The following is a 12441-nucleotide window of genomic DNA, read 5'->3' as shown; positions in this document are numbered from 1 at the left end:
GCATGTGTTGTGCAGAATCAATAAATTCTAGAGAACTGATGAATTAGCATATATCAACAACATATCTCTGATTATCTCTTACAAAAATAATAACTATTAGTTTTACTGAATTAAATGTGTAGAAGCAAGCCAGAATTTAGAAATCAGGATTTTCAATTCATTGTCTATTGTTCTTGTCCTTCTTGCTCCTGTCTGTAGTAATTCTAGGTAGATAAGTGAGGTTGGAAAATGTTTAGTGGTTGGAAAAATGTTTACTCTAAAGGGATTTCTATTTGTATGGAAAATTAAATAAGTAGTCATGCTTAGTCACCATAATTCTGTTATCTTTACTGATTTAGTTATCATTTGTGTTTAGGACATGATGTTACCTTAATATAACATTTTAGAGGAATATTGATTCAATACTTCCATTGTTGATTATTAGGTTAAGAACATATTAAGTTTTTAGTTCTAGTGAGATAGGATCATTTTTAGAAACTAATAAGAGTTATCAGAAGACAAGCCTTAAAGGAAAAAAACTGAAGGATAAGATACTCAAGGCAGAATTCTATTTTATCTTAAGTCCTTGTTCCTTGATTATGTATTCAATGGTGTCAACTTTGTCACAAAAGTATAACTGTAAAAATGCTATAATTTTTATAATCACTTTCATAAAGGTGACTTGTACAAAATGCAGTTAAAATTACCAAAGTTTTATTTTTGCCTGTATGAAATAGCGTCTCTTGGAAATTATGAAGAAAAATAGTATGTCTAAATTAACTCTGAGCATACACAATGGCAGCTTCATGGTATTTCTTAAAAGGAAGGATGCATAGCCAAGGAGGAGTTGTGATGAAAGAAGAAAATGTTTGCCTCTGTTTTAAATTAACACATTGAAGCGACATCACACAGTTGAATTCATAACAGAGGCTGAATTAGAACAAAATTGTATCTTAAGTTATCCTGTGCAGAGCTGTTTAATTAAATATGTCTCATGTAATTTTGACAAATTTACCTCATAATTCTAAAATAATTATCATTGTCATTGCATGAAGCTTAAATGTATGTGTCTGTCAATGAGTCTCACTTTAAGAAAACCCTGTATACAGAAATCTCATATTAATAAAGTGAAAATCTTACACTGAGTAAAATTTTACTTAATTTTGCTTCTCACTATTATTCTTTACAACTGGGACTTCAGTTCAATAATGAAAAGGTATACTCAGCATTCCATAAGCATGCTATGCTTTTTTCTATTTTCTAAGCATGCTATGCTTTTTTCTATCTTTTTTCTATTGTTGGGGGGGGGGGGCTGGAGAGATAGCACAGCGGATAGGGTGTTTGCCTTACATGCAGCCAACATGGCCGACCCGAGTTCGATTCCTCCGCCCCTCTCGGAGAGCCCGGCAAGCTACCGAGAGTATCTTGCCCACAAGGCAAAGCCTGGCAAGCTACCCGTGACATATTCGATATGCCAAACACAGTAACAAGTCTCACAATGTTAGGGCTGGAGTGATAGCACAGCAGTAGGGCGTTTGCCTTACAAGCAGCCAACATGGCCGACCCGAGTTCAATTCCTCCGCCCCTCTCGGAGAGCCCGGCAAGCTACCAAAAGTATCTCGCCCGCACAGCAGAGCCTGGCAAGCTACCCATGACATATTCGATATGCCAAAACACAGTAACAACAAGTCTCATGATGGGGACGTTACTGGGCCCGCTCAAGCAAATCGATGAACAACGGGAGGACTGTGACCGTTGGGGGGGGGGGAGGTAATGGGCTATACCTTTGGTTCTCAGGGTTTATTCCTGACTCTCTGCTTATAGATCATTTCTGACTGTGCTCAGGGTATACCATACTGAATGCCAGGGATCAAACCTGGTTATCTGCATGCCACCTTAACCAGCTTTAACTCCTCTACTATCACTCCAGCCTCAGTTTATTATATCTTTTAAGGTTTTTCCTTATATAATTTTTCGGTAAATGTAATTTTATTTATAGCTCTTTTCAACCCACCTGAAAATGATTTCTTCCTCTTTCATAATTCCTTGTCTACCAGTCCTTAAATATTCAAATTGTCTGCTAGCTCTTTATTCAGGGATCACTCCTGGACTGCTTGAGGCGACCATTTGAGTGCTTGGTATGCCAAGCATTAAACCCTGGTCAGCTACATGCAAGGCAAGCGCCTTTACTGTCTCTTCATCCCCTGTGGATATGATTTACTATTCTACTGGATTGTCATCTCCCAAGTTCCCTTGTATATATATTTACTAATGACCTATGCTTAATCATTGAATAAAACTGAAGGCACACAAGTATTGCAGAATACTCAGATTCTTATCTTTATGTAGTCAGGATGGGAATGAGAGACAATAGGAAATTGCCAAATTCAGAAGAGTTTTTAAAGAGAACAACAACAAAAAAATGGGATAAAGAGCAGAAAGCCTCCCACATCTATGGAAGATTACAAAGGTGAAACCTTTCTTTTTTTCATATCTTTTTAAGGGAGCATAGATGAGCACTTTTCATTGGATTTAAGCTAACCTTAGGCTGGGAAGATCAGGATTTATACAAGAGTTTGTTGCTAGGTTGTCAAGAGGAAGAGCCTTGGCTTCTAGCTGGTCTTTTCATATTTTTATTTATTTATTTATTTATTTATTTATTGAATCACCATGAGAATAGTTACAAAGCTTTTGTGTTTGAGTCTCGGTCATACAATGATCAAACATCCATCCCTTCACCAGTGCACATTTTCCACCACCCAAAACCCCAGTATTCCCCTGATCCCACTACTACCCATGCCTGTGTGGCAGATAATTTCCCCATTACTTTCTCTCTACTTTGATCACACTCAGTATTTTGACAACAGTCCCATCACTGTTATTTGGAATTTCCCCCCAACACTCAGACCTGCTGAAAAGGCAACATTATAGGCAAATTGTTTTCTATTGCTGGTTATAAATAGCATATGATGTCACATGGCCGCAAGATCTTGGAATTTTAAAATTTTAATAATTAGGTCTGGAGAGATTTCTACCAAGAGCAGCTCAGTTCCAAGATTCAAAGTTCGAGATTCATTCGTGTGTCTCTGGGATCATGATTGTTAAGGAATTTAATAAGTAGACGGGCGGGCTGTTTATGGGCAGCATCTCAGGATCCCCTTGGGGTGGGGAAGGAGAAGGACCAGCTCCTCCCCTATCCCGTGAGGCCAGGCATGTGTTGTCACTGCTTGTCACTGCTGGATTTTCCAATAAATTCAGGAAGATGGAGGCCTTTTCATATTCTTATCATGATTTTTAATTTCTCTAGCAACTTGTTTTTACTGTTTTTGTTTTGTCAAATCCTCCCTTCTTCGGGTGGTGCCTCAGTTTCTCCATCTACTAAGAACTCAGTATTTGCATGCCAAAGGGATGTGGTTTTCATGCCTTTGGGCTATTTCATGGCTAGTCAGGTAATTTATTTTTAATTACACCTTTGTTTTAGTGGTAAGTTTTAAGGAAAACTTGCCGTGGATGCCCACTCATCTATACTTACAATAACAGAGAAAAACAAATTAGATTCTTTCCCAAAGAAAAGTGATAGTACAGTTTTTTAGCCCCTAACAAACTTCCTTCAGTGTAAAGGGAAGTGAAGTGAGAGAAGATGGCAATGACACACACACACAAAAGACAGAGAAGGGGGATTGATAAGAATTGCAACATAAGATAAAATTAATAGTAAAGAGTATAGTAGCATTGGATGTACAGATTAAATAGAAAAACAGCTTTTATTCAAAAATATCTATGTTAAAGAATTGTAATATTATGTATGGCTGAAGTGATAGTATGGCAGGTAGGTATTTGCCTTGCATGTGGCTGACCCATACCTTAGTGGTCGCCCGAGCACTGCCAAGAATAATTCCTGAGTGCAGAGCCAGGAGTAACCCCTGAGCTTCACTGGGTATGACCCAAAAAGGAATTTAATATGGTGTAAGAAAATATTTTACTGGTGGGTCTTCTGTACTTATATATGGATGAACCAGATCTTTGGGAAGTATTACATTCTGGATAAATGGTAAACAATAATGGATGTTTAGAAAGTTGAAGACTGCATATATTAACATTTTTATATATGTTTGTGCGTGTTAAATAACAACTCTTACAGACTTCCGTAAATCTCCTTTTGTTTGTTGGGTATTCTATAATAGTAGTGAATAACAAAAACTTAACTCAGATACGAAATTTCAGTAAGGTTTCCTTACATCAAAATAAATTTTTTTTAAATTTATTTTTCTTTATTGAGAGAGAGACCCTTACAAAGCTGTTCATGATTAGGTTTCAGTCATACAGTGATCCAACATCCATCCCTCAACCAGTGTATGTCTCCCAGCACCAGTGTCTCCAATTTCCCTCCCTTCACCCTACCTCAGCCTGCCTCTTTAGCAGGCACTTCCTCTCTCCTCCCCTCCCCTCCCATCCCCTCTCTCTCCCTCTTTCCACATACCCTCCATCTTTGGGCATTGTAGTTTCCAATACAGACAAGGTTGTCCTGTATATCCCATTACCTACCTTTAACACTCAATTCTTGTCCAGCGTGATCATTTCCAACTATTATTGTCATGCTGGTCTCTTCTCTATCTTACTTACCCTCCGCCACACACTTGTGAATGCAAACCATTGACCAGTCCTTCTAGCCCTTGTTTTCCCTGGCCTTGGATATTAGTCTTCTACTGTGTATTTTTATATACCAAAAATGAAGGCAGTCATTGTGTATCTGTTCCTCTCCTTCTGACTCATTTCACTCCATGCAAAGTAAATTTCATCTCAAAGTTGTTGTTACTTTTACCTTATTAATAATCTGGTGTTTTTATTCTAATATGTTAACTCAATCTTGTGTTGCAAAAACACTTCTTTTTCTCTTTGTCTCTGTACTTTTTAAAATCTTTTATAAGATGATACTTTGAATTTGCATAATCCAGTCGTGCTTGGGGACCCAGGTGCCGCTCACAATAATATCAGTGGTATGTGCCCAACTGGTGCTTGGTCTGACAGAATAGTGCTGTTCTGAACCAAGGATGCTAGAGCTATTAGATCTATACCTGGGATCAAACAAACTTGTTACTGTTGCAAGTCATATATTCCATCCCTTAGAGCTATTTTCCTGACACTGAATTCTCTAGACTTTTAATCAGTTCTTTAGGTTAAAAAAGAAAAGGTCCTTGTATGTATGGACCTTTCCCATTTCAGAACCACCCATGATATTTTTTGCCTGATTTTTCTCTTTCCTATGAAATAACCAAAAATCTGTATTTTTTATCAGCTTTATTTGAGACACAGATTCTTTTTTGTGTGTGATTTTATTTTGTTTTTAAATTTTATTTTATAAACTTGCTCACAGTAATTTATTACATTTAATATTCCAACACCAGTCCCACCACCATTACATCTTCCCACCAACATATTTTGATTGTTTCCATCTTGACCCCCAAATCCTGCCCCAAAGCAGGATCTAAATAATTTATTTTTGTATTGCTTTTTATGAATAATTCACTAACAATGATCCAAAAACGTTTGCTTAGAGGAAAGTGTGTGAAAATTGTTTTATTTCACCCTAGAGCCATTAAGTCCTTATATAAGAGAATTATGGACATATTGTTTAAGGATGAGCCTTGTGTGTTTATATATACTTTTTTTTTCTTCCCCAAGATTGGTTGCCTTCTACTTTACACCCTATCAAATGTGGCGTGCTACTCTTGGTACATTACATGTTGTATGTACCTGGAATTCTAAAGTTTTAACTATGGTTATATAGCTGAGGGTATAAAGTATAAGTATAAAGGCCTTCCCATTGATCGTGGATTTGCTCGAGCGGACCTAGTAACATCTCCACTGGAGACTTTGTTGTTACTGTGTCTGGCATATCGAATACTCTCGGTAGCTTGCCGGGCTCTCCGAGAGGGGCAGAGGAATCGAACTCGGGTCGGCCATGTTGGCCGCTTGCAAGGCAAACGCCCTACTGCTAGGGCGTTTGCCTTGCAAGCGGCCAACATGGCCGACCAGAATAGCTGAGGGTAATTTCATTTTTTTTAACTGGATGGTGACTTTGGGGTCCGGAGGCATCTCTTTGGTGTGTGGCTCTGTGTTGCTCTTTTCTGAGAGATTTATTTGTGACTCTCTGAATCATGACCATCATTGAGCTTATATGGCGCCAGAGGCAGTTAATGGGCATTACTGCCAGGAAGGTGGGGAAAGGTCTCCCATTCCTGACTCTGGGCAAGCCTAGAGATTTTAAGACTCTTCAATGAAGCCTTTTTATTTTATTTTTTTTTAAAAAAAACTAGCCTCTTTTAGGCCTCAATTCTTATGCTTTAAACTTTGACTTTTAAAAAGCACTTTTAAAGAGTGCTTTTATTTTTGAGAAAGTGGACACGTGGGCTATATATACTGTGGTACTCAGGGCTTATTTCTAGCTGTCTGCTCAGGTGTCACTCCTGGCAGTGTTCAAGGGAAATTTTTGTGGTAGTAGGAGTCAAATTGGCATTGGCTGCATGCAAAGAAAATCCCATTACCGGCTGTACTCTTTCCACCCAAGAGGTTCTTTTCTTAATGTAGATATGTCTTCTTCCAAATTAAAAAAAAAAAACTTATAGTTTCAAAACTAAAGGCCAAGCATTTCAATTATTATTTTCCCTTGCTCTTATTTTTCTTTAAAAATAATATGAAAACCAATATAAGGTACACTGTTAAGGTAAACTATTTAAAAGAAAAAATTATTGAAAAATATGTGGACATTTTCTTTTTCATGTGAATTTTAGAGATATTCCAGTGCTGTATTTCTCAAAAAAGTGAAAAGTCTGATGTCAGTGTTTTTAAGATGTAATTTTATTTACAATTCTTTCCTCTCTTTTGATATCTTGAAAAAACAAGTCACAAATGAGCCTTTAAATTAGTTTAAGAATAATTTTACTGGGGCTGGAGTGATAGTACAGCAGGTAAGGTGTTTGCCTTCCACATGGCCTACCCAAGTTCGATTTTCAGTATCCCATATGGTGCCCCAAGCACTGCCAGGAGTAATTCCTGAATGCAAAGCCAGGAGTAACCCCTGTGCATCGCCAGGTGTGACCCATAAAAAAGCAGGAAAAAAAAGAATAATTTTATTACAAGGATCTTTGGATGATAATATACAGAAAATAAATTGTATTTGTCTTCCAATACTATGTGACATCACACCCCATGTTGTTCTCAACTCATTGATGACTGTAATAGCCGGAATGGTAATGCTTATTGCCTCATGCATTTCAGAACTCAAAGAATCATCAAGTCTATTGGTTAGGAAAACATTATTGACCAAATCTTGATTAATTTTATTTAGGCTTTTTAAAATTCATAATGTCTCCATTTTTATTAAGATTCTTGAGGCTCTATTAGTTTGGAGAAACCCCAGCTTACTTGTCACATATGAGTGTGAAGAGGTACTTCAGAAGATAACTGTTGCATTTTCCCTTCTGATCTTGTCTTTCAGAATCATTTTATAGCTACACTATCCTAGCCTTTGTTTCCAGGACTCTACTTGACAAGAGACTAGAATATGGTTATAGATTTGGGAGCTGGCAAGTCTATTTACCAAAATTGCTTTATTTGAGGCTTATTTAAGTTGAGAGCTCATTCCCTGGCTTTTTTTGGTATATGGAGAAATGCTGTCATTCTGAAAGGGATCAGTTTTTTCTCTTCTCTTGCAGACAAAACAGCTTGGAAAACTTGTCAGGCTAAGGTGTTATTGTAAAACTAAAATGTCAAGGGTTATTTAGTAACAATGTGTACAAATTCGGATAGAATTGAAACTTTTTATTCATTTATTTATTTATTTATTTATTTTTGCGTTTTGGGCCACGCAGCATGATGCACAGGGGTTACTCCTGGCTCTGCACTCAGGAATTACTCCTGACGGTACCCAGGGGACCATATGGGATGCTGGGAATCGAACCAGGTCGGCCACATGCAAGGCAAATGCCCTACCCTCTGTGCTATCGCTCCAGTCCCAGAATTGAAACTTTAGAATGGGGAAAAAGTTATTCTCATATCAACTACCCCATTGCACTGTTATTTGCTTTACAGAATCAGAATATATAAGTATATATCAGTCTTGATTAAAAATTGCCACAACCGTTACTTGATGGCCAATGTAGAATGAGTATTGTGAAAAGCATTAGTAGCTATCTACAGTTTATTTTTAGCAAATCCCATGACTGATATTTTGTAATTGTTGAACTCAGATAACCTTTTACTGTGTGACTTTAACTTCTGTAAAAAGTATGTTTTATTTTGAAACATAGAATCTGGAGACATATGGAGTTATTAGGTAAATTTGTTTTTCTTTTAATGTTTGAATGTCACAGGGGAAAGTGAACTGAGAATGCTAGAGGACAAATGAAATTAATGAATTCTTTTACTTTTTTTAAAAGATCTCAGCACTAAATTCAGAGATGGTCACACCTGTATTCTGAGTAGTAGAATATTTTTCTAAAATCTTTTTTTTTTTTGAGGCGGGGAGCAACACAGTGCTGCTCAGAGGCTAATCCTAATGTGGTGCTCAGGGAACTATATGTAGTGCTGGGAATTGAATCTGTATCAGGGCGATGCAAGGCAAAGTACCTCCCCCCACCTTTACCCCCAACCCATACAATATCTCTGGCCCTTAATGTAACTTCTTAATTTCTTATTTGTTTAATGATATTTCCAAAGTAGCCTCTTGTTCACTCCCTTATTCATATGTATTCATATAAAAATTTCAGCGGATTCTTTGAAATCTTTTAATACTAAAAACTGCATTCTCCTTAATAAGATATGATCTCACTGGAGAGCTTATGTTCCCCTCTATTTCTTTTCCTCCTTGACAGAATCCTAAGGACTGCAGCAAAGCAAAAAAGCTGGTATGTAATATCAACAAAGGCTGTGGCTATGGCTGTCAACTCCATCATGTGGTCTACTGCTTCATGATTGCCTATGGCACGCAGCGGACACTCATCTTGGAATCTCAAAATTGGCGCTATGCTACTGGTGGATGGGAAACTGTGTTTAGGCCTGTAAGTGAGACCTGCACGGACAGATCTGGCAGCTCTTCTGGACACTGGTCAGGTAAGAAACTTGTGCGGCATTCAGATCTCTGGGTCAAAATGCATGACCAGAATTATCAAGTTTTAGGTTTAACTATGACTTATGGTCATCTTTTTCTCTACATAATGCATTGTTAATCTAGAACAATATTTTAAATGTATTTTATGATGTATTTCATTTTTATGTTAAATTTATAAGGCAGTCTTCAAACTTCAGCTTGCTTAAGAATCACATGGAAGCTTGTTAAAACTCTGATTTCTGAATCAGTATGTTTTCTGAATCAGTATGTCTGAAATGAGATCTGAAATTTTCCATCTCTTAACAAAGTTTCTAGGTCCGGGGAGCACATTTTTATATCCTAATTTTCTTTAAGTTTGTGGTTTTTTTTTTTAATTTTCATTAGTGAGACATCATGAGGTACAGTTGTAGACTTAAAAATTTTTGTGCTTGGGTTTCAATTATACAATGATCAAATACCCATCCCTCCACCAGTGCCCATGGTGGGTTTTTTTTTTTTTTCCCTAGTAAACGAGTGATTTTTTTGTTTCTGCAGAGAGCACCATACCCAGCGGTATTTAGGGGCTGCTCCCAGGTCAGTGCTCAAGGGATTGCTCCTGCTCCTGCAAGTTGGTTAGGGGACCTGCAATGCCAGAGATAGAAACCAGGGCTCCCTCGGGCAAAGCATGTGCTCTGGCCCCTTGAACTATTTCTCTGGATCACAGTTTAATTTATAAAATTCCACTCGCCTTCTTCCTTTTTGTTGTAGCAGAGCAGAGGGGGGAGGGAAGGGATGTTACATATGCACATACATTCTAGGTGGTTGTATTCATTCATTAGAGTGTAATGCTTGTATAATCAGCCTTTACTGGCAAGGGTCAAACTTCAGATCTCTTTTCAGACATACTGATTTGGTGTAGTACTTGCTGGTGGTTTTGTACTCTTCATTGCAGGGCTCATATACATAATCATGGTATGCTGAAAATCATATTCTTTATCATAGCACTACAGGTCTGAAACCACAGAATCACTCGAACATTGTTCGGTGCATTTGGGGCAGCACTGGGGATCACACTCAAAGCCTCACCGTTAGATGGGTTTTGCCATTGATCATCCTGGGGCACCAATGTATAAATACTCACACATTTGCACTCTAGTAGTACTGCAACAAGATCCAAATATACCATGTTTTAAGTGGCAATGACTTTTTTTTGGACTAACAAGAAATGTCTATGGATAGTTACAGTCCACAAACCAGTAGTTAGTAACCACTGCACTAAACTTTCTATTGTTGTTGAAGTATCTCAACTATGTAAGGTATGGTTTACAAGAGTGTAAATATTTAGAGCTGGAGATGTAACTCATGAGTAAAGCACTTGCCTTGTATATGTGCAAGACTCTTGTTTGATTCCTGGCACTATGAGGTAAACATTCTAATTCCTAGATCTTCATTTCTTTAGGGTCACATATATTGTAGCTTTATTAGTTTCTTTGGTATTGTACTACTTACCTGTCCTTTTATGATTTTTGATTCATTAGTATCTGCACATTTGGGTAATCAGGGTCTTCCACCAGACTTTAGTAGTTTTTCTTTGGCAGAAATAATTCTTTACTAGTAATTCAATTTGCATTTCTGGGTGTGAGTGCTGGGAATGTCCTTGGTACAGCAATGTTGGGCTACTGTTATCAGTTAATTTGGATGGATGTAACCATTGTGAGCTCTACAAACAGGGTTGAATGAATGTGTTACCAACTGGAAAAATTGAATAAGGGCTATTGGTTCTGTTCCTTTCCCAAGTGAGGCTGTAGGATGGTTCTAATATTGTCTGAATTCTCTGCTTAGGCTACTATTGGCTGGGACTGTGGAGGCTATGAATTATCTTTTCTACCCTTTAAGTGCTGGATTATCTTCTCTACCCTTTAAGTGCCCTTTAATTATCTTCTCTACCCTTTAAGTGCCCTTTAAGGGCTGGAGCGATAGCACAGCGGGTAGGGCGTTCGCCTTACAAGCGGCCAACATGGCCGACCCGAGTTCGATTCCTCCGCCCCTCTCGGAGAGCCCGGCAAGCTACCGAGAGTATTCGATATGCCAGACACAGTAACAACAAAGTCTCCAATGGAGACGTTACTGGGCCCGCTCGAGCAAATCGACGATCAACGGGAGGGCCTTTACCTTTACCTTTACCTTACCCTTTAAGTGCAACAGGATGGAACAGCTCATTATTTAGGGACCAAACCAGGTCTGAGTGCATTGAAAATTGTGGTCAGTTGAGGTCATTGCAGAGAGTGAAAAACTCTTATTTTCAAGTGTCATCATATAGGGCAGCTTCCCTTTTGCCCTATTTAGATTTCTTGGTCAGACAGAATAAAGGCTATATTCAGCATGAACAATAACAATGAGATAGATTCCTTGCCTGGGTACAGTGAAAGAAACACCTCTATTACTGGTAAAACTCTTTTTCGTTTTCTTTTCTTCCTTCCTTCCTTTCTTCTTTTTGCTGCAAGAAAGCTTTTATTGAAACTTATTTAGAGAGATGTGAGGGGAAAGGGAGAAGTGTCTGTTCAAGAAAGAACACAGGCTCCTTTAGAGTGGAAATAAGCAAAGAAACAGAGACACAACCAGGGAGATACATGTTCAAGGGAGAATACGGTTTTGAAGAGCAAGCCAAAACTCTCTTCTTTTTTTAAAATTTTATTTTATTTTTATAAAGTTGTTCATAATAGTTCATTGCAGATAATATTCAAACACCAATCCCATCACCGAGCACCTTCCCACCACCATAAGACCAAAGTGTGTAAAGATTGTTGTATTTCACCCTGGAGCCATTTAAGCCCTTGTATAAGAGATTACAAACATATGTTAAACCCAAACAAATGTGTGCTACTTTTGGTACACCAGGGGACTAGAATATAAGAGGTTGCACAGTCGCAAATGTGGCGGCGTGCCCAGGACATCCTGTGTTGCTCTCTTGCTGGAGCTTTATTTCATAGTCTCTGGATCTTGGCCATTGATGAGATTATATGGCGCCAGGGGCAGTTTGTAGGTGTAACTGTCAAGCTACTGGAAAACAGGAGCTAGAGGGAGGAGGCCCAGTCCTGCTCTGAGCCAACTTGGAGATCTCAGTCACAGGGCCCACATACCTGGGTTTTTCTGCAGGTTCCCCTTAGATGATGCTCATCTGAGCCTGAGCCATGGCTATGCAGTTGAGTTCTGGAGATTTTCAGTTGCCGGAATTCTGCTGAGCTGGGGAGGGAAACTCAATCCGAACCCCTCTGAGTTTCCTGTGTGAAGACAGACTGGCACGGGGTCAGGACATTCTGTGTTGTTCTCTTCTGGGAGCTTTATTTCATAGTCTCTGAATCTTGCAAGCCAAA

The 12441-nt window shown here is 38.4% G+C and overlaps 1 protein-coding gene across 3 annotated transcripts in view; it reads left to right on the top strand.

Annotated features, from left to right (window-relative positions):
- Nucleotides 1-12441, top strand: part of FUT8 (fucosyltransferase 8) — a 311640-nt gene that overhangs the window by 219267 nt on the left and 79932 nt on the right. For all 3 annotated transcript variants that reach the window (XM_056133859.1, XM_056133858.1, XM_056133857.1), the window contains one exon: nt 8853-9090. In XM_056133859.1, coding sequence (XP_055989834.1) covers nt 8853-9090 — 238 coding nt within the window. The remainder of the gene's footprint in view (nt 1-8852; nt 9091-12441) is intronic.

The sequence above is a fragment of the Sorex fumeus genome, unplaced genomic scaffold, assembly GCF_029834395.1.
Source record: "Sorex fumeus unplaced genomic scaffold, SorFum_2.1 ptg000098l, whole genome shotgun sequence".
Lineage (NCBI taxonomy): Eukaryota > Metazoa > Chordata > Mammalia > Eulipotyphla > Soricidae > Sorex > Sorex fumeus.
The sequence above is the reverse complement of the archived record's forward strand: the minus strand, read 5'-3'. Positions and strand labels throughout refer to the sequence as shown.